Consider the following 23737-nt stretch of genomic DNA (forward strand, 5'->3'; position numbering starts at 1 on the left):
CCAACAGCACAGCCATGGCAACAGCTTCAAAACAGCAAAGTTATGCAAGACTCTCCAACCCATCCTAATTTTTTCATTTTTAATTTAGAGCTTTGCTATGCAGCCCTCTACCTTCTTTTTCCAGGATGTACCTATGTACAATGTACAGTATATTGAAACAATGCTGAGAAGTTCAGCAAAGGCAGGCTGCCTTGGGGCTTTACTTGTCCCCAGGCCCAGTGTGAGTGCCCTGACTGATCCCTCAGTGCAGCAATTCTGGGGCCAACCAGTGCTGCAGAAACTAATACACCTGCTCCCTTTGGCTCCCCTTCCCACTAAGCTATGTCCTTCCCACACAAGGGCTGAGCTCTACTGGCCCAGAGCCTGTGAACTGAATACTCTGACTCAGTTCATTCAGCAGAATTATCCTAGCCCATCACTCCCTGCCTCATCCCATGGAAGCCTAGGGATTTGTTTTCTTTAGTTTCATCAGGATCCACAGGGCATCTTCCTTCACCAAAGACTACATCAGAACACAGGTGCTGAGAGAGTCTGCATCAGACACCAGAACAGATCACAGGAAAAGCAGCAAGGTTTTGCAGGGCTCAAGGATTTCCAGTTCATCTGTGGCTTAGACAGAAGGAGCACCTCTTCTACTGCTATGGTACTGTTGCTTTATTTTTAGTTAAAACCTCAGAATGCCTTGTATCTAAACCTCTGCAGGTCTTTTTTCTTCACTTACTGTGAAACAGGTGAAGCTTACATGATTATCATTGTCTATTTTAAGGATAAATAATTTCAGACATGCCTGGTACTGAAATAATTGTTCTTTATATGAGAGAACACTGTATAGTTATGGAGCTGAGAAAGATGACCTTTATGTGATTGGTCTTGAAGAAACCTTTCATAAATGCATGGCAGAACTGCTGAAAACCTGTAGCAAATAGGGTATCAGTGGAGGAAATGTAGATTCTGGGAGACAACAAAACCCACCAATTGATACAAAATACAGAAAATAATTCTGGCTACTGATGAGGTCTCATTTTGATCTTTCTCAAATTAAATCAGTTCTTTTTGGCTTGAACCGAATGTAAGCTGCATAGGGCTCTGAAAACAAAACAAAGCAAACAAAAATACCAAGACAAGAACCCAAAAAAACCCAAACCTAAAAACCCAGAAAACAGCTAGAAAATAAAATTAAATGGAAGCAAAGCATAACAAATCAAACAATTACATTAGATTATTGTGAATGGTTTCCTCAAAAACTGTTTTAAAATGTCCTGAATTACTGTTGGTTTGGGGTTGTTTTGCATTCAGCCATCAAGGACTTATGGGCAATGGGTTTTCCACCTGTGAAACTGGTAGCATCAGAGGGACTGATTCTCTTTATCAGCTATTTGCAGAATGAGTGGAATAGTTTTATTCTTTGGTGTTTATTTTCGTATTCTAACCTCTTCTTTTACTCAGATCAAATCTCTACCTCAAACTTGGTGTTTTCGTTTCTAAGTACACACATGAACCAGCTTATTCACATACCTAACATTTATAGACATAGGCTCTCATAGGGGCTTTTGAAACAGACCTAGACATAAAATGTGCTGTACCAGTTGCAATCTAAGGCTACCATGTGTGCATCTTTGTTATAGAAGGAACAGACATTGCACAGAGAATTCTCCACTTCCCCGCTCATGAATTTCCCCTTGCACACAACTCCATTCCCTCAGAATATCAGTGCTGTGACCATCACCTGCTACAAGAACTCCATCTTGACAGCATTTATCAGTGAGGATGTGGGCATCAACATTTCTTGCTTACATACTTGACATAGCAACAAGCAGAAACCTTTCACAATAATTACAAGACATTCAATTTCATTGCAGTCCCCAAAAAGTTCCAATGGAGTGATTAAAAAAAGGACACAAACCAAACCAAAACACATTATATAATTTCTCAATGATACTTTGGGGATATATGAATGAAAGCTGAATTCTAAAACTTCTCTACTATTTTAATAATCATGAAAATCATAGTGTCTTAAAACATTTCACCAGATCCAAAGCTTATTACCCAAGTCTCATCCTCATGAAATGAGCATTCATGCTCATTCTACACAATGAGAAACTGAGTTCCAGAGTTGGCTCGTTATCTTTTCTAAAGGCCAGACTACACCAGTGCTCATTAGTGGCAGGAGGGGGATTGGACAATTTCATCTTCAGGGCTAGGTCTAATGACAAAAGTCTATGCAGCATTTTCTGCCAATACTAGAGCTGAAAGTAGGTCAGTCTGCATGATTTCTTTTGTTAAACACCAGGCATTTTTCACTCTCAGCCTCTGTCTTTGCAAGTTAATCACTTTTGGGTAGCATCTCAAAAGAGGCAGAGAACCTGCTAGGTCACAGCTGTACGAGGTTTGCTATTTCAGCTGCTGTCAACAATGATGAATCAGAAACAAAATACAGAGACATCTGGAAGACAGCACTTGGCATCTCATCCATTCTGGAAATTCCCTCTAACTTTTGATTAAAGATGTTAGCTTCTTGCTATTAGCCCAGAGAAACAGCAAACCTGGGAGAAATTCTTGGGTGACTCATCTGGCCTGGTGTACCAAATGCACAGCTGAGAAGAACAGGCAAGACCAGCAGTCATGCCAGATGCCATTTCTTCAAGTCATCTACACAAAAATAATGTCATTGATCAGTATTTCACTTGATTGCTGACACACTATTAGACTGGCAGCCCTTGTGCAGCCCTCCTGTCAGGGATAAGCTCACAAGTTGTCTCTCTGATCCTCAGAGGAGCACTGCCCAAGTTTCAGCAAAAACTTGCAGCCAGCAACTGCAGACCCACAAGGAGTGAAACAACCCCTCAGCAGCAGTTTCCATAAACTAAGGCTGAAGGACACGAGCAGTCACCTCAGCTAAAGCTTGCACGGCTGAGTTTTAACACTTGGGTTTCATAGAATCATGGTTTGGTTTGGAAGGGACATTAAAGATCATCCAGTTCCAACTGCTCTGCCGTGGGCAGGGACACCTTCCACTAGCCCAGGTTGCTCAAGGTCCTGTCCAACCTGACCTGAGACACTGCCAGGGATGGGGCAGCCACAGCTTCTCTGGGAAACCTGGGCCAGGGTCTCACCGCCCTCTTCTGTTTCCAAACAGAAGAGACACAGTAATGAACCTTTAAATGGCATCTTTTCATGCATTTACCACAAGGATCAACTGACATCTGACTTACGATCTTCCATCTCTTCTCACTGAAGGGGAAAGTGTTACTGTTTGCAAGGCCAGCAAACCAAGGAGGTGGATAAACACTCCAACTTTTTAAACCTACTGGTGTTTTCAGTCACCCTATGATACACTGCTCTAAGTTCTATCATAAGCTGGGACTGAAGTTCAGTGTGCAGCCCATGCAGAGAGGCAACTCCTTCTCATGAAGCAAACATCCTTGGCTGAGCAGCAGCTGCAGAATCCTACCTTGTAGCTGCCAAACCCAGCAGCTGTGAACAGTCCTCCAAAAGAGGGTCCGTCAGGGATTGTTTACTCAGACCATTTATCACAGCCTCATAAAGAAAAGCAACTTTTTATCCTTTTTTTTTCCATTTTGAGCTGAGCTACACCTACCCTGTTGGGAAACCACTATGCTGGAATAAATAGCTCAGAGGTTTTGTCTCCTCCAGGTTTCAGGTGAATCTTTCCATACCTGAAAAAAGGGGTGGAGATTTTAGCTGGCATTGCTTTCTCAGTTCTTGGTCCAAAAAAAAACCAAAACAAAACAAAATCAAAAACCAAACAACAAAACATTCAAGAAATTTCCTATTCACCTTTTGTCTAGAGTACATCAGAGTACAGTGGCAGCATATCCCCAGCAGGATGTCTGCTTGCTTTTAAAATAGATTCTTCTGTAATATTTCTTTACTGACAGTTCTGTTCATCTCATGTGTTACAAAACCTTGTTTTTAGAAATTCTGATCTGCAGGAAAAATGTGGAAACTAAAGAAAGAACAAAGGGTCTTCACATTCAGATTTCAGTTTAAAAAAGGTAAATATCAGAATGCAGATCCTTGCATTATTTGACAATTAGCTAATGCTTAATTTCGTCTATCACCACCATCTTAATTACCACATATTAGATATGACCCACAAGAGCTTTCTCATTTCTGCACCTACTCAGGCTGAATGTCATTGCATAAAAAACACTGAAGGACTAAATGAGCAAGTACAAAAATCTCATGGCCACAAGCCATAACTTTCTTAGCAAAAAAGAGCTGTAAGCTTGTAGGAAATGCTCCTTGTGTTTTTTCCCCAAAGAGCTTTACCCTTCAAGTTGCAAATCCCTTGGCTTCTGCTATAGCAAACCACTTAAACACTTCATTACCACTTAAACCCTGCATTACGTGTAGCATGCAAAAAGGTTCTCCTGGATTCTGGCAAGAAGTCTTGGCATACTGCACAACCAAGCTCCTGGAGCTTACCCCAGCACAGAGTGACACCAACACTCCTCTCAACCCTGGAGGACAGAAGGGACCACAGCCCATTCCACGAGATATCTATTGTCTTCTCCCTGATGAAGTGGCTGTTGTGATTGACCTTGCAGTTTTTAAAACAATCATCTCAACTTTGCCTACTGCTCTCCTTTCACGAGTACCATCAGCACTGAAAAAGTCTTCATTAGTACGGCTATTGAATTTGCCAGGTGGTTTCCAGACACCAGCTGAAATCAACTCCCAGTGCTGGCTGCACGATGGTATCAGAAGGAGTCCCAGAAACAAAGGGTTAGCTTGGAGCAGTCAGGACCACAGTGAGGCACCATCTCAACACCAAAACTCCTTGCTCTAGAAACAGTGGGAGGAGACACTGCACTTGTTGGAATTGGTATTGCTGTCATATTGAGAAAGTTAAAAAACAGGAATCAACACTGGCAATACTTGCACAGGGCATTACAGTGTTACATTACACGAAGACTGTGTTTTGAAATGGTGCTTCATGTTTGGGGCAGATTATCCTGCTGGAGGAAATATTATAAATCCTTTGGACTATCATAACTAGAGAAAAGAAAGACACAACTAGACTACTCCTATAGTCTGTTGAAGGTGGTCAGTTTTCTCCAATAATTAAACACTTGTGCTTCCCATAGGTCCCTGTGGTCTAGTTACTACAAGAAAAATACAAAAGCCCTATCCTGTCACCTTAAGTCAAGTTTATTCCAACCATTGTTTCATTATTTGAAAAATGAGGCAAAGACAACCTTCACAGGTAGTGACAGCCAAATTTGAAACTGAAATCTGCTGTATTGCCCTATATGGATGACTATGATATCATCAATGTGTTGCAAATGTCCAGGAGCTCCACTCTTTTCTAGTCCAGGCTGAATCACTCCATGGCAAACTGTGGGGCTGTTTCCACCCCTGGGGCAATGTACTGGACACCCCTCCAGGTGACAGCAAATGGTTGCTTGCACTCCACTGTCAACAGAATAGACAAAAACACAGAAGTGATTCCAGTTGTGCCATGCCTCTGGGCTGCCCTTGACTTCAATTCATCTCGGAGTTCTAACATGTTCACCAGTGGTGGTGTGACCTCATCCAGGCCATGCCAGTCCACAGTCATTCTCCACTCTCAATTAGTCACACACTGGTCACAGAGGACTGTGAAAGGGTGAGCATCTTGCTGGTTACTCCTTGGCTCTGAAGTTGATAGTTCAGCTTCCAGATGGCATTCAGGGAGGGTCAATGAGTGCAGAATTGTTGCAGGTAAACTACTATAACAGTAATGGGTACCTTTTGTTCCCTGACCCTCATTAGCTCCACAATAGTCCTCTGATAAACTGGGCAAAACTGTTTAATTCCTCTGTCTCCACTGCTGCTACACCAAAGACCCACCAGTACCCCCTCAGGTTGCTAAAGGATCTCCTCCTGAGATAATCTACACCAAGAATGCATGAACTATATGGTGCTTTTGCCACTCATGTCCAGCGAAACTAACTTCAGCTTCCACTACAGTTCCTGGGATCTCCCCTTCACTCCAGAAACAGAAAGGCATTCTGTCCCTGTGCAATTGGACACCATTATGATGAGTCCTATATTTTTGTGGTGTCATTATGCCAGGCCATCAGACCCACACAGTCCAGTAGATTTTTATCTCCACCTTGTTGGAGGCAGGGCTCCTCTAATTCTCAACAACATGCTTGTCTTTGGCATGGCAATCTGAGTACCTCACCTGGACATGACTTCTGCCATGTGTAGTCACACAGCATAAGCTAGGATCTGAAGCCCACTGGGGCTGCCCACTGAAAACCAAAGTGGTACTTTTCCTGGAAGAGCCCTGTTTTGTGACCTGTCTTGCAATTCATGTACATGTGCCTGCAAAACAGAGGTAGGTATGCCAATCCCTTTTCTCCTGTCTCCTCCATCAGCCGAGCACCCAGCTGCATCAGCCATGACTGGGGCTGAGATCCCTGCAGGACTATTGCAAAGGTTGTGGCAGCTACAGAGTACCCACCTCTATGCCAAGGTTTCACTTGAAGGAGGATCAGAATCTGAATGATAATCCAAAGGCCTGATGAGCATGGTGGTAGAAAGAGTTCAGAAAAGGGGATAAAGATTTACAGTGCTGTTCCTGTGCACATTCATAACTCTGCCTTTCAGTAACAGCACTGTGAACATAGCATGCAACTTAAATCCTGTAAAAGAACAACAAATTGGTCTCTAGATAAGCTGGTCTAGCACCTCAGCTCATATACAACTGGACACTGCATGGATATTTTGTGGGTCTTCAGACTAAGCCAGTTACAGCAGCCACTACATTGCTTCCATCAATCATTCCTACACTTCAAATCCTAACTTATTTTTTTTCATGTTGATTGCAGAGAGAAAACCTCTAAACCTTACCACTGTTCCATTAACTATTGTCCTCTACAAGATCTGAAAAGCATGAAGGCTGTAGTTCTTGTTTGTCTTGTAGGATCAGCTTTTGCTATTCCAGTAAGTCCTCATCATGCTATTACTGCTGGGCATTTAATTTCTATTCTGTGAATACACTCTGTTATCCCATTGACCCATACAAGATTTTTATTTACATGCAGATTTTTAATATATTTGTCTATTCTAGACCCATTCCTTAAACTACAGACTTGGAACCCACGGACAGAAAACTCCAGAAAAGGTACACTTCTGTTCTTTATAGGCAACTGGTGTTATTCATCTCAGATAAAACACATTCGTACACATGTTGTGTGCTACTATAAGTTGCTATCAGTTGGCAAACTGATTTAGGTTAAAATGATGTAGCCATCCCTTATTGCAAAAATTAGCACCAAGCATCTCATACCTTACACATTACAGCTAGAAACAGAAAGGGACAAAACCTCAAGCTCACAACAGAAATTGCATTTATTTGAAAAAATTAAACAAATCCCTACATATAATCATGACACCCATATTTATACAAACAAGCAAGCAGCTCCACTGACAGTCAAATGTTTGGTTATCACTGCTCCACTTAACGAAGAGGATTAAATTCTCAATTTATCACATGAAGTGATCATATGCAGTCTCAAACATGTCTGGATTTTATCCACCAATACGTTTCTTTATTCAATGTATTTATTTTACTAACATCAGATACAGCTCATCTTGTAAGAGTGCACTGTGGCTGATACACAGCCCTGTCACAAGACAGATGACTTCAGAAGCCCTACGCCATTTCTGCATGCTAATGACAGAGCTCAGAATTTTGCATTCATGGTTGACCTAAATTTAAATTCCTTTTGATTGCACCACTCTGATGAGCATTTGTGGTTCAGACATAATGGCCCTTGGCTCCAAGCCAATAAATGTTTTGGTACAACTCATTTCAGAGCCTGCTCTGTAGTAAGAAATGCAAAATTCCAACTCTTATGCTAACCATTTTTTAATTATTAATTATATCCCACTCTGTGCAGCTTTCCAGATGAACTCCATGTCAGGCTCCGTGGTGTTCTGCATTATGGAAGCCAAAAAAATTTAAGTTTTCCTAATGAAGCATCCAGCAAAACAAATTATGGTTCAAACACTAGGTTGTAGCTTACAACTTTCTTCCATAAAACACTCCATCATAAGACACTTGCATTGAAAGAAAACATTGCAATACGCAAAAAATTGTCAGTTCCAAGTAAATATTCAACATCAAAAGGCCAGTTGTCCTCTAACAATAGCTAATTACATTGACTGAAATTTCCCATCATATTAAGTATGTTCACAAGTAATCAACTTCTAAAAGTTTATTTTGTCATGGAGACAAAGGTATGACATTCAGGCACAACCTATGTACATTGAGCCTGTGGTGCATGAGGCTTATTGTCCAGCAAGACATGAGCCACAACTTTCTTAGACTACTGCTTCAAATACAGGCACCCATCATAGACAATATTAATGACTGTTTGGCCTCATATTTTCTAACTCCATAGAATGGGCAGCCTTTCACATAAGACTGTTTTTTACTTAAAAACATATAGGATGTTGTAAACAGTAGTGCCCAAAAACACAGGTAAAAGAACCCTGTTCTTGAAACTTAATTTTCACCTGCTTTAAGATCATCTTGAGATGCTTGGTAATTCATAGATCAGTTTTTATAAGGTCTATAGAAAATGTACATTTAATCTGGAAAACCTCTTCACTAATCCTGGTTAGATTTGAGCAAACTTATGATCTTACCCTGAAAAATCAGAGTTGGAAATGACATAGTGAATACACTGTCCAGTGCTTTCCCTCCATCAGCAAGTGCAACAGGCAAAAGACAGACTTGTGAAATGTTCAGATACCACCTTCAGAAATAGGATATAGGTGATCTACCTAAAGCCAAATTAATATTTCCATCCCTAACAACGTTTTAAATTTGTACAAGAATTTGTTAGTGGACCAATTGTTTCCAAGCACTCCTGACTCTGTCCACACTAAAGGAAATGCTACTCCAGCAACTTGGACACAGAAGGTCTCATTTTCATAACTCATTTTTTTTACACTATTTAAGACAGAAGATATTAATTCTGAAGCCTCAAAGGAAGAGAATGCTGGCTATGTAGATCGGGCTGATTTGCTGCCCCATCACAACAACCTCAAACCAGAGGTAGTGCTACCAGATGCTGAGCACAGGGATGAGCCCCAGAGCACTAGAAAACGTGGAAGAACTGAAAGTGAACATCAAGTGAAAAATAGCCTAAAAAGCATCAATTTCCTTGTGCTGAGCAATAAACCAGGTTTGGCTGCTGATAACCAGGACAGTGACTCTGGAAGCAGTGGCAGAGGACAGTCCAGCTCTGAGCGCTACCAGTTCAGGAGGCAGGAGAAACACAGCAGTGCAGCCAATCCACATGTTCTGGGCAATGCAGAAAATCCAGTGGATTCTCTCAGTCTTGATCGTGAGCACAACATATGGAAATATAATAAAAATACAGTTGGCCTATCAGAAAAAAACAGTGAAAGTGATGAAGCAGAAGGTGTGGAAGAAGAGGATGAGGAATGGGGTGAAGAAACTGATTACAGATATATGAAGCACAAAGGCCACCAGACAAATCAAAGTAACCAGTACAAAAGACAGCAAAATGAAAACAGCATGCAATCTGATGAAAAACTGAGAGATTCCAGACAACTAATTTGGATAACCAAGAGACAAGGTGAGAAATTTGACCCAGAGGAGGCAGAGGGGGAGAACAGCCAGAAGCAGCCCTATAAAGAAGAAATCCTGGCTTCTCAAAAAACCCTGAATGAAGATCAAGATGACAAACAGGAAGGCCAAGAGAGGGGAGACAATAGCTGGGTAAACTATAACAGTGATCACAACACAGTGGTGAAAAGACAAGATACAGAGGACAGTAATCTTCATGATGATGTTCATGACAGTGGTGATGTTGAGGACAAGAAAGTTCTCAACAATACCAGAAAAGAAGCAGCCTATGAGGAAGAGGAGAGAATCCAGAGTAATGACCAGGAGAGCACCAGTACTGAGCACAAAAGGAAAGGAACCAATGAAGATGATGTTGCAGTTCATACAGACCCTGAGGACTACCAGGATGTCAAGATTAAAGACCTTATTGTCTCTGAAAAAGATGATTATTATTATGATCATGAGCTACCTAATTCTGACAATAAGCAACAACTGGAAACACGTAGCTCTGTTCAGAGCATAAATTCCATGGAAAAGGAAGATAAGGTAAATACTCCTCCAAATAAAGTTACGTATTAGAAGAATTAAAAAAAAAAAAAAGGGGGGGGGGGGGTTTCCGAGGGAAGGAACCAGTCCCAAATTTAAATTCCTGATTATTGAATGGACATTTTGGAGAAAAACAATGTAAGGGTTTCTTAATGTGCAGAAGTCTCATTTCTCCTTTTATTCATTATTCTTTTGGTTCACACTGTGTCACTTCATATATAACATTTAGAATTGTACCAGAAAGCACAACTGATCTAACAGCTCCAATAGGGAATATTATCCACAAATAGATGTGGATACACAGATACAAAACTTGGAACCCAGTATCAGGCCAACCAGGAAAGCTTGTTCACTCTTCTCTCCCAAAGGTTTTAAACTTCACCATTTGGAAGCGAACAGCTTGAAAAGGCAAGGCTAGAGTCCTCAGGATAATTACCATCCTAGTGGCTAAGGCACTTTCATACAAGATGAAGGATGTGGGCTTTGTCCCTTCAGATAAATGAGGATATTGCACCCAGATCTCCCATACCCTAGTCACACATTAGATAACCAGTGGGCTATCAGGGGTGGGGGTGTTCTTCCAAGGAAAAGAGTTTTCCTATGGTTAAGTAAGGACCTGTAATATGGGAGGCATCCTTTTGAAAGAGGGCAGACACCTCTCAACAGCTCCAAAGAATGATCAGAAGATGCATCTATCTCTTCTGGATGACCATGGATGGATGACCATGAGCCACCAATGTGCCCTTGTGGACAAGAAGGCCAATGGCATCCTGGGGTGCATTAGAAGGGGTTGGTCAGTAAGTAGCAAGAGGCTCTGATTTGCCTCTACTCTGCCCTGGTGAGGCTGCATCTGGAATATTGTGTCCAGTTCTGGGCCCCCCTGTTCCAGAAGGACAGGGAGCTGCTTGAGAGAGTTCAGCACAAAGCCACAAAGATGATGGAGTGGAAAATCTCCCTTATGAAGAAAGAATGAGGGAGCTTGGAGAAGAATGAGGGGTGACCTCATTAATGTCTATAAATACGTAAAGGGTGAGTGTCAGGAGAATGGAGCCAGGCTCTGCTCAGTGATGTTCAGTGATGGGACAAGGGGCAATGGGTACAAGCTGGAGCATAAGAGGTTCCACATAAATATAAGGAAAAGCTTTTTCACTGTAAGGCTGACAAAGCCCTGGCACAGACTGCCCAGGGAGGCTGTGGAGTCTCCTTCACTGGAGACATTCAAACCCCAGCTGGATGTGTTCCTGTGTGACCTGATGCAGGTGTCCCTGGCCTGGCAGGGAGGTTGGACTCAGTGATCTTCTGAGGTCCCTTTCAACCTCTAACAGTGTGATTTCTGTGATTTCTCCTCCTGCTTCACATGTCTGGCCTGGAAGCTCATGGTGCTACTGACTGCAGGCACTATCGAGTGGCAGTTCATGCTCACCAGCCTGGAGGGTCCCTGTGCAAACTAAGACTTCTGCCAGCCTCAAGGCACTTTGCTGCTACATGGCAAATACTGCAGAATTTTCAGGTGCTCAGGCCTTACTGTGTGCTTATTTTCCTCCCACCTTTTTTTCCTTTCCAAATAACAGAGCTCCTTAGCAGTGTAGTATACAAGATTTTATGCACTTCTCACACATTTTGCAAGCAGAGCACAGGACCCTGTTTCTTCTTTCCAAGATACCACAACTTCTGCTCATGTATCTGTGACCATTCAGGTTAAGACTACAGGCAGTTCCCATGGCAAGATGGAAAGTGCAAGCAACACGAGTGAGAAGGCTCTGTTGGGTAAGTCACAAAGCCAGCATGTCACTGCTAACTCTGTAGTGAGGAATCTGATGATCTGCATTTCTTTTCTGCTTTTGGCAGCACAGGATTTCACATGACTGAGCTGTGTTTGTCCATAATCCTGCATCACAGTTACATCCACAGAGAATCCTCTTTCCATTCAAATGGATGTACTCATTTGTTTGTGAAAACCAGTGTACAGTACAGAGAGTGCACAATTTTCTGTGTCAGTTATGCAAGAATGGGAATTACCTTGCATTGAAACCTTTCAGTTTCAGAATACCTTGAATTCAGCTAGGAGTGAAAAAAGTGCCAGCAAAGACAGATGGAGAATGCTTCACCAAAGGAAGATGGAAGTGAATGTCAGTCCTTTTAGGAGAAAATGCTTTATCTGAGAAATGTATTTATCCATCCAACTCAAACTTGGGACTGCTAGAAGTCTCACAAAATTCCTTGTTCAAAGTTTGACCTGATTTCTTCAATACAAGATCCAGGTGCATTTTAACAAACTTACAAAAGAGCACATGGCTTCTTAGTGAATATTGGGCTGTATTTCCTTTGACTGTCAGTAGTACCAGACAGAAACACTTTGCTTCATCTCATCCCCTCTAACATTCACTCTTTCTTGCTCCAATCGCTAGACCCATGTAGGAACTTCCACTGCAAGAGAGGTAAAGTCTGCCATGCAGACAAACATGGGAAACCCAGCTGTGTTTGCCAAGACCCTGCTGCTTGTCCTCCCACCAAAGACTATGAGCATGTAAGTATTCTTACATCCTATGAGCAGGTAAGTCAGCACACAGCTTGAGGGAAAGCCCACTAAAATGTTTGCAAGATCACATTCTCCTGCTATTTAGAATAACTGCACCTAAAAAAGCATGCAAGTGTATTTGGGTAATTCCAGTAATTGCAAAATACATATAAAGTGCCCAAACTCATTGACTATAGCTTGAGAACAGTATGAACACATGTAGCTACACGGTACCTAAAGTGATCTGCTTCATTTAGTCTCTCAGGGATCCCAGGTTTTTCCTGTCCCTAAAAGTTCTTTTTATTCATTTGGTGTTTTAGAGCATACACTGAATACTAACACACACCCCAGTGTAATAACTCTCTACCATCTCAGAAACTACTACAGAAAAATAACGTTGTCTCAAAACTGTGTGAAAGTACAGGTAACTAACTCTTAAGCAAGCATAGAACAGCTATGATTTTCAGTAGTTCTGATCACATTTATTCCCTGTGGGTATTCACAACTGCTACACCAAATGTTAACGAGACTTTTTATTATTGTAATGCCTCCATGAGTAACCAGAATTTTTCTCAAAACAGTGTGTGTGGAGGGGTGGTTTTGTTTTTTACTCTTTCTCTAGGTTTGTGGAACAGATAATAAGACTTATGATGGCACATGTCAACTCTTTGGCACCAAATGTCAACTTGAGGGGACAAAAATGGGACGTCAGCTGCACCTAGACTATATGGGCTCCTGCAAATGTAAGGATAGTTTTCCTATGAAGAATTCACCTAGGTATAAAGATCCAGTAGTCTTAATCACCAGCTACTCCTAAATTACCTGGTTTCTTCCTGTGCTCCCTCCCCCTTCTGCATCAATTACCTATTAAGACCTTAAAACCCTAAACATATCTAAAAAGTAATTTTTCTATAATTAAGGGTTTTAAGCATTAGTAAGCAGCCAGTTAATAAATGAAAACGTCAAGTCAAAACAAAACAAAACAAAAATAAACAAAAACAAAGCAAAACAGAACAACTATTTACATGCCAAATGCAGAACTCAGGATCCAAAAGGCAAAGCTGATTTCCAAGCTCTTGGAAATTGTTGCATATCCTGGGAGGAAAGTGCACTCTCAGCCAGAATATTCCTTTCCTGTCAAGAACTTTGCTTTCATGCAACTGCCTGGTAACAGTGTCACTGCACAGGTCTCCTCAGAAGGTGCATAGATATACAAAGGTTGTGGCTTTCACAGCTGGGTAAGCATGTGCACCAAAAACCTGAAGATTTATGATTGAACCCATTAATTGCATTTCCACTTTTCTGTATCAACAACTCCATACATTTTAAGCTTAACTGGGAGTTTGCTACCAAGAATCAAATCTAATTTGGCTCAGAAATGATTGACTGGAGACTTAACATATCATTGTTAAAAGCTTTCTTGTTTGGCAGACATCCCTCGCTGTACTGATTATGAAGTTGATCAGTTCCCGCTCCGGATGCGAGACTGGCTCAAAAACATCCTTATGCAGTATTATGAAGGTGACCTGGGTACTTCTGGATTTCTAACTGAAAAGCAAAGGAGTAAGGTCAGCAATCCTTTTTAAGTAAGACTTTGCAGTTACATTGTTAGAGCCAGCCAAGCCATGTGAAAGCAGTGATTCACATGTTAGAAGTTCTCCCATGTCCTCTGAGCATTTGCTCTCTGGTTAAGGCAATTTATACTTCACTAGACTAACAAATTGCAAAACAAACTTCATAAACTTTCAAGTGTGTGCCCCTCATGTTCATTTAGGCTGAGACGCATTTTTGCTACTAGTGTTCCTTTTGTCCAAGCAAATGCAAGCTAAGGGTATTATCTGAAGTCAGTGTATACAGACAAGAGATGGAAAAGCCAGAATTAGTGCACACCTAGATAAACATCATCACTTGAGCTTCTATTCAAGGAAGTGCTATATGACCAGCCTCTTGAAAACATCATCCTAGGTAAGGATGATCCAATTAATGCAGCTAGTTCCCTTTTCCAAAGGACTTCAGCCATAGCATAAGATGTAAGATCTGGGTATGGATAACAAAAAGACAGAATAAGAGGGAACAGCCAGCTAAGAGCTCAGCTGTGGAGTCCGACAAGATGAAAGTACTTGTGCCATTCAACTTTTGTTAAGTGTCATGGAAGAGGAGGGTAAGGCACAAAGTCTGCTGACAACTCACAAGTATTCAAAGGAAGGAAGGATGGAAGGACTCTGACTCCTGGTGAAGAAAACTTCTCAAGAACCTCACAAGACTGAGCAACTGGGTAGCCACACATCAGGATTTGAGACATAATTATAATAGAGTTTAAGGACCTTCACGGGGGTAGGAGATCCCTGCCTTGGACAGGCCAAAAGCAGCTCCTCCTATGCTCCAGAGGCAAACCTTGTACTTGGCCATCACTACAAATGTACCTGAAAACACTCAACAGTTAAAGGTATTGCTTGCACTTTTTAATCCATCCACATAAACTGTGCATTTACAACATGATAATTAAGGGTCATAAAATGACACAAGTCTAACACTCGGTGATAAAAGAGCTGCATTTTACCATCTGTAGATACGCAGCATCACACTAAAAAAAGAGTCAGCATCTAATACCATTGAGCCTTTTTTTGTTGGGTTTTTTTTTGTTTGTTTTTTTTTTTAAGAGAAGAAGTATGTCAAGTGAATGGTGACAGTAGTTTGGTTTTGAAGCTATAGATACCATAACTCCCTAAAAAGCCATGACTGTTAGAAAAGAGTTTAAGGTAAGACAAGACCTGAGCTGCTCTAACTCTGGAGTAGGAGGTGCATGCAGTAGGTCAAGGCAGATTTAAGCAAAATATGCTTGAGCAACATGAAAGATTACTTACACACTTACCAACAGGGAAACTGACCTTCCTGGAATGTTTGATACTAAATGGTATGAATTAGATTATGTCTGAGATGGCTTATTTCACACCAGAAGCTGAGTTGTGTGGCTGAGGAAAAGGTCAACAAATGTGATAAAATCAGTGTCATTTCCTACCAACCTGATGCTACTGCCCCGATTAGCTGAGTCTGATGGTTGGCCACAGGAATTTCAATTCCTTTCCAGTAACTACTAGGGTTGGCATGGACAGCAGCCACAATCATCTGGACTACTCACGACAAGCTTCTCATGCTGTATACAGCCACAAACACTAAAAGCCATTTCTCCAGTCACATTTTATCAAGTTTCATTTATCCAAATCACCTCCTTGCTAGATAGCTCTCTTCAGGACAGATCTTCAGCCCTAAACAAACAAACAAAAAACTTTTTTGTTTGTTCAGGTAAAAAAAATCTACCAGAATGACAAGCGCCTTGTTGCTAGTGACCACGAAGTTGAGCTGCTCCTGCATGACTTTGACAAAAATTATCATTTGTATGTGTATCCTGTGCATTGGCAATTTCATCAGCTTGATCAACATCCTGTTGACAGGTAAAAAAAAAAAAGAAGAAAAAAAAAATCTTTGTGGGTGGGTTCAGCTCCAATTTGCTGTTTAAGTGCAGGCTGTTATCTTTTTCTAAACCACTTGAAGGATTCTCTACCTACAGGACCAGTCCCTCCTCTGTCTAAGGAGGCATTAATCTCTAACACAGAACTTCTCTCGTTGTCTTGCTGGAGTCATGTCTTAGGTCAGAACCTGCTATGCTCTTGCCTTTCACAATCATGTATTACACACCTTAAGCTCTAAAGTATCTTAATGACTATAAATGTCCTGATCCTGGAAGAAAACAAGGCTCATGAGATCCTATTATTACTGAAGCTAAGAGTAAGAAGCTAAGTAGAAAAGGCAGAGGCCAGTCAGCAATAATTCACTGGGTTTCAATTAATACTATGGAAATATCTCAGTTTAAGGAGCAGATGTGGTAAAACAGCATCAGTGTTACGGTTGGGAGGGAACCCCCAGCTTCTAACAATGTGACTGAGACTTTTGGTCATGAGACTTGGTGGTGGGATCCATGTTTCAAGGCTGCATGCCCTTAACACCTTGTGCTGATCACACCTTAGAACACAGTTGAGTGTCTTGTGAGCTTGACTTCATGAAGATTGATGGCAAAGCTCCATAACTGATGACTTGTGTACATGTCTCAGTAATACTTGCACTAGAAAAAAATGGTAATGAACAAATAGCAGTTGAAAAAGTTTATCAGTTTATCTACATCCTAATGACTAGGGACAGATTAATAACATAAGCACCACACAACTGGGGCATCTCTGTAAAAGTCAACACTGTCGTCTTCCAGCATCTTAGATAATCTTCAATGATCCTGATGATTTATTAATGAAATACAGCTCCACATACCTGCTCTTTCTTTCAGATTATTAACACATTCAGAGATCGCACCTTTGAGAGCCTCCCTAGTTCCCATGGAACACTGCATAACCCGTTTCTTCCAAGAGTGTGATGGAGACCAAAACAAACTCATTGCTTTGAAGGAATGGTGCCACTGCTTTGGGATTAAGGAAGGTAAAACTAGAGGAAAAGGCAGATGTATAGGACAAAATGGTCCTATCAACACTAAGCACACTCTTGGACCACAATGTACAGGAAAGAAATTGTAGCCAGAAGTTTATGTGCTGCTGTGCAGAGAGGCAAACGGTAATGACAAGACTGCCAAAGGTGCAGATCTGAATTGTCTTGGAGAGATAAGAAAAAGTCACCTTTTCTATGAGGAAAAACTTAAGAGGCAGTTTGTGCTAAACATCAAAACATTCCTACGTGGTGCCTGAACCAATATGTTCTGCATGTCTTAACATAACACTTGATTTTCTTCTTCAGTACCAAAGAAAAGGCCAAGAGAGCTTGTACTGGGAAATCAGTGGTTGAAGCACTCTACCCAAATTTTTTTAAAGTTCTTCTGATGGCATTTTAGCATTTACAAACCACACATACAATTAAGCTGCAGGGACTTATCATAATATGCACATAGTGCTGCCAATGACTGTTCATTCAAAGAAGGGTGTAAGATCAGTCACTTGTGAAGAGGGGGGGTGGAAGGGATTCCTGGTTTACAAACAGATCAAGGAGACCTAACACAAGAAACAAGAAAGCACCTATCAAGGGTCTAATGAATGGCTTCTGAACACAACAGCAGCAACCATACCTGTTGTTTGTTAGGGATAGTGTTCCCCTGCATGAGTCCTCTGAAACTTTAGTATATCACTTTCTTCATAGTGACACAGCATGAAAATGTCTCTTGCACATCACGTTAATTACATTTTCTTCTTCTTTGTTGCAGAAGACGTAAATGAAAGTCTCCTGTTCTGAGCCTGACTTAACAGAATCCAAGTGCCAAGCTAAAACTGGTGAAATATGTAAATCCTGATTATTTCTGTAATCAACAGCTTCATGGTTTTCAAGACAAAGGTGTCATAAGGCTCACTGCATTCTTATCAAAAAACACAGGTGCTGAGGAGTTCTACATTCATTAAAAGCAGAAAAATTTACCTACTCCAAGTAGTTCATAGCTAAACCAAGTGTTTTCCCTTGCATTTATCTATGATCTCTCTGAAACAGTAAATAATACTAATCTGACGACTGAGCTGTTAACAAAACATCTGTAGAATTATAGAATTTAGATTTTACTATACAGTGAAGAAAATGACATAGGACTTGTTTTCTTTATTTATTGCATTGTCAGGTTAACATTCTGCAATAGAAGACTCAAGTAAAGTAAGTCTACCAAAATATATGGGCTTTGTAAGAATTTTGTTAAAGAAAAGGTATCAAGGAAATGGTTCAATGGAAATTCCATTTGACATTTAACAAAGGATTAACAATTGTGTAGCTCACGTGTAGGTCTTTAAACCATAATTCCTAAAATACATGAAAAAAAATTTAAAAATCAGTGCTTCTCAGATACTTCTTCCTTCGCTTCTTGAAACACAACAGAAGGAGTACCAATGCCACATAGCAGAATTCCTGCTGATAAGTTGTGTAATGAACTAACTGTATGAACATGAAATATGTGTACATGTGTCAAAAGCCTGATTAGCAACAGGTGTAACACCACAACCCACAGCTCCAACACCTCCTTATTCTCCTTAACAAGCCTATTCTTCCCTTCTCCCCCAGAGGACCAACTACTACTAACATTCTTCTTAACAAGTTCTTCACCATGAGGGTGATGAGACACTGGCACAGGTTGCCTAGAGAGGTGGTGGAAGCCCCATCCCTGGAAGTTTTTAAGGCCAGGCTGGACAGGGGTCTGAGCAATCTGATCTGATGGGAGGTGTCCCTGCCCATGGCAGGGAGTTTGGAACTGGATGATCTTAAAGGTCCCTTCCAACCCTGAAAATTCTATGATTCTATGATTTTTCCTGAGAAAGAAATGCTAACTATTTCTTTCACCATCTCTCAGCTGTTGCATGCCAAAGACAGGTGCAATTTAGGTATAAAAACCAGGACAGAATGAGATTATTGCTGAAACTGATTAACTTCTTAGCACTTAACTGAAAACACTCCAGGCATGCTCTGCTACAGGCAAGAACCCTCAAATGTTATTCCTGGAAGAATCAGAAAACACTGATGAAAACGCTTTTCACCTGAACCATGTCACCTTTCCAATGAAAAGAAAATAGTATTCAGAAATGCTCTTTTGGTAGCTACGGCAGTGGAAGTCCACTCGCCCCTCACTAATTTGCTCTGGAACAAGCAAGGGCTGCTAATCCTAGTCCAGCTCCAGCCTGATGCTCTGGGAAACAATGGATCAGACTACTAACATTTACAAACACAGGAGTTTTTTAGACAAATGAAAGAGTATTTCCCACTAAAACCAGTTTCACTGACAGTTTCTCTTGTAAGCCTGACTCATCACCCACTCCACATTCTGTTCATCACACAGCAGTGTGTGTCAGGCAAGCTGGACTGCATGCACAAAAGTGTATTCTGTGTTGATTCCACTTGAAAAAGGTTCTTTCTCTGAGGCTTCAAATTCCTCAAGGAAAAAGTCATTTTGATAGCACATTTCCTACCTGATTGCAACCTATTGCTTATTTGCTCTTCCTACAGTAAAGAGTCAGCCACCTTAAAACAATCTCACATGCTTCATACGACAACTCATTGGGATTGACCTGTTCTCCACTGAGGTTAATACTCTCTGTTGCTCTGCTCAAAAAAAGTACTAGAAAAAGGTATAATGAAATTGAATTTCACAGGGAAGATTTTCCTTTTAAACAGTCCAAGTTCTGCAGGGTATACAATGACCATCAACAAGATGATTACAGCCATGGATATTTGAAGCACCTAATGTGTTAAGGAGCAGATGTGCATGATGCCAAATGAAAGTCAGCTTTCCCATCAGTACTATAATTATATTGTTACCGCTCTATCTTAACTTATAAATATTTTAAATTTTTGTGTATATGAAGTAGGTAAGAGAAAGCTAATTCTTAAGTCATAATTTTATTCACCTTTTGTCAATTTGATTGTTTTCACTTACACAATGAGTGTAAATTAAACATCTATTTAGTCCTTCGTATTTGTGAAATTACATTCCTACCAAGCTTTAGATCCCCTTTGAGACACAGACACATTCATGTACACATGCCCAGAGAGAGTACACTCATAATCCATTCATTGCTCACACCTAAGCCCTGGCACTAGCTTGTTCACTTTGTGCAACTGGCTACAACTTGAATGGGGCTAAAATTATCTGACCTATTAACTTTCCCTGTTTCAGCTAAAATGCTTAGTGTTGAGTGTGAATAAAAGCAGTTGGAAACTGATGGTTTTAGACAGGTCCATTAAGGGATACCAGAGTCCCAAGATGCAGCCATAACTCCCAGCCTAACTGGAAGGTTGACAACATGTGGGATATTCCAGGAGACACACCAACCTGCACGTCCTCTTTCCTCAATTTGACACTTTGGGGCAGAATACTAATCAGCTTTGCCTAAATGCTTCCCCCCAAAAAACATTCTTAAACTGGATAATATGTTGTTCCTCTTGATGGCCTTGCATGTATTCCACAGGAAGAGAATCAGCTATCTTAGAGAAATGATTAATGATTTCTACTTTTTTTTGTTATCTGGTTTTGCTTGTTGTGGTTTGTTTGGTCTTGCTGTTGGTTTTTTACAGTCACTATCAATAGTAGTCTTCATTGAGGATAAGCACCTTCTTTCCAACTAGTCAACTAACTGCACAAACATGCCAGTGTAGAAAATGCTATAAAGAGCACACTTCCTTCTTTCTGCCCTCTCATCCCTGTGCTTTATGACCAATATTTATGCTATTGCCTCCACAACAGGCAACTGGGATGCTTTCTCAAGTTCTACTCACCTTCTTGTTAAGCTGCAAGTGCATGTGTGATCCAACAAGCATGTATTATGCTTTAAACCCTCAGACTTGGCTGCAGAAAAAAGCAGAGAGATGTTGATCTCAGTGGCCTCAAACAGATCCAACATAATGTCAACTTCTGAATTGCATCCTACAAGATTTTCCCCAGACACATGTATTAATCTAAACTTGTATTGACCAGTTCAGACTTTTCTACTACTAAAATAATCACTAAAGAGTAGGACCAAGAAACAACTGTAACTGAAAATTTATTTATGGGGGGCTTCTCTTTTGATGGCTTTTTGCTTAACATGCAGGCAGTCAGATGTCAGATATCACAGCTGTCAGACTGCAAGTACATAGCTGGCCTCAAAGGACAGCAGTGCCTTTAATTCACAAGCTCCATTTTCTGCAAGAAAATAAAGGTAACTTTTGATTTGTAACACTCTATCTCAGCTGGGAGCCTCTCTACTCCAGGCATGATCACCGAAGTACTCCTCCAGCAACACTAAAGTGCACAACCCTACCGTCTACATTGAAAAATTGCACTATGAAAATCCCTTTTTATACCACACACACACTCCCACTGCCAAATGTATCAATCCTCCAGGGATTAGTAGGGGCCATATATTTAAAAAAATTTTTGAAAATTGCTTCTTTGTTAGCTGAGAAGTAAACAAAATGTCAAAAAGGTCTTAAGAAGGTATGATTCATGATATCTTGTGGTTTTCTGATGTAAGCCATAGTACTCAAAACTATACATAGGCACCAGCCAGTCACACCACACTGTCACTGGAGCCAGATGACTTTGCCTGATCCCAACTGTTCAACCTGTAGTCCAAAGGTGATACAGATGCTCTGATGTTACCTGGACTGAAGATCATTTTAAAAAAATTAATTTTGTGTATGGCTACCAACTGCAAGAATGAATGAACAAGAATTTTTTCCATGTTGAGAGTAATAAAGCAAAAGCATTGGTTGCCCAGAGAAGTTGTGGATTCTCCATCCCAAGAGATGCTCCAAACCTGACCAGACAGTTCTGGACAACTTGCTCGAGTTGACTCTATTTGACTCTATCTGTGTCTGGGGAATGGACTAAATAATCTCCAGAAGTTCCTGCCAACCTAAAAACCCCAAACAAAACAAAAAACAAACAAACAAAAAAACCCAACAAACCCAAAATCTGTAAAAAGGCTTCCACAAGCATTGCATGGTTAGGAAAGAGTAAAATTATGGAGAGGTGAAATCTCACACAAATAATGAAAAATAAAATGCTAACAAGATCTCAAAATACATACAAACCAGGAGGAAGCAAAAGCACAGCAAGCTTTATTGCATACTGAATTATCTGACCATGTACATGAGCAACCAGGGTACAGAGATGACATTAAGGACACTACACAAGGCAGACTTCACTAGGAACAGCTCCTACTGCCTGATTTTCCGGTCTCCACATGGAGAAGACCCATACCCCCCCCCAGATCTCTCCTTTTGCCAAAACCAGGACACTGTAACCCTTTGTTTTCAGACTGCTTCACAGGACTCTCTCTCAAAATGTATTTCCTGTTGCTTTTTTGTGTTCTGAGCAAGGTTCTTCCTGCTGCAAACACAGTAAATACTGAAACAAGCAGGCATCCAGTGTGGGAAATGCTAACAGCTTAAACTGGAAATCACAGCAGCTTTAAAATTACTCATGTTTGGTATAAACCTAAAAAACCTATAAACTTATGTTATTACCATTCTAAATTCTCTACTTATTATGAGCCCTGCTTGAACTTTGAAGAAAAAAACAACCAACTTGTAAGTACTAGTAGCAAGCTCACACTAAACCAACAATGGGGCACATATCTTTCCATAGTTATTTCAGCTGACAGTATTACATTGAATACTAATAAGTTCTCTTTGCTTTCTAACAGGAAAAGAAAAAATAAAACCAAAACTAAGTGCTTGAGAATTTTTATGTTTTTAAAAATACAAGCAGAAGGAATTATATCTTACTCTAAAAGAAAATTAATTCTTTTTCTACAGGATAGCAGTAGTGAAAGCCCCAGTGTGGGAGGATGTAAATCTTTTCTTCGTAAATTAACAGAATCTCACTAGTTCTAACATTTGTTTTTAACTAATGTTGATTTAAAAACACTTAACATTTAACTGATGTTTAACTAATGAGGATTTGGTATTGAACAGGAAAATATTTAACATAAGATCACAGAATCACAGAATAGTTTCAGCTGGAAGGGACCTTAGAGAATTCCAACATGTCCACCATGGGCAGGAACACCTCCTACCAGACAAGGTTGCTCAAAGCCCCAACCAGCCTGACCTTGAACATTTCCAGGGATGAATCACACACAGAATCAGCCAGGTTGGAAAGGATCTCCGAGATCATCAAGTCCAACCCTTCTTCCACTGCCGCTGTGGTTCCCAGACCATGGCACTGAGTGACACATTCAGTCTCTTCTTAAAAACTTCCAGGGACAAAGAATCCACCACCTCCCTGGGCAGCCCATTCCAATGCCTGATCACTCTCTCTGTAAAGAATTTCTTCCTAATATCCAACCTAAACATCCCCTTAAGCCCCTGCCCTCTTGTCTTACTGGTATCTACCTGGGAGAAGAGACCGACCCCCCCCAGCTCCAACCTCCTTTCAGGGAGTTGTAGATAGTGATAAGGTCTCCCTTGAGCCTCCTCTTCTCCAGACTAAACAACCCCAACTCCCTCAGCCCTTCCTCGCAGGTCTTGTGAAGCATCCACATCTTTCC

General features: G+C 40.8%; 1 protein-coding gene across 1 annotated transcript; it reads left to right on the forward strand.

The window, feature by feature from the left end:
- Nucleotides 1–6906: 6906 nt before the first annotated feature.
- SPARCL1 (SPARC like 1) lies at nucleotides 6907–17966 on the forward strand. Its single transcript, XM_030450658.1, has 10 exons — nucleotides 6907–6957; nucleotides 7085–7138; nucleotides 8984–10162; nucleotides 11860–11929; nucleotides 12571–12689; nucleotides 13303–13423; nucleotides 14112–14248; nucleotides 15984–16132; nucleotides 17017–17165; nucleotides 17938–17966. Exons 1-10 carry the CDS (start codon nucleotides 6907–6909, stop codon nucleotides 17964–17966), a joined length of 2058 nt encoding a protein of 685 aa, XP_030306518.1.
- Nucleotides 17967–23737: the final 5771 nt, after the last annotated feature.

This window comes from Calypte anna, chromosome 4B (genome assembly GCF_003957555.1).
Source record: "Calypte anna isolate BGI_N300 chromosome 4B, bCalAnn1_v1.p, whole genome shotgun sequence".
NCBI lineage: Eukaryota > Metazoa > Chordata > Aves > Apodiformes > Trochilidae > Calypte > Calypte anna.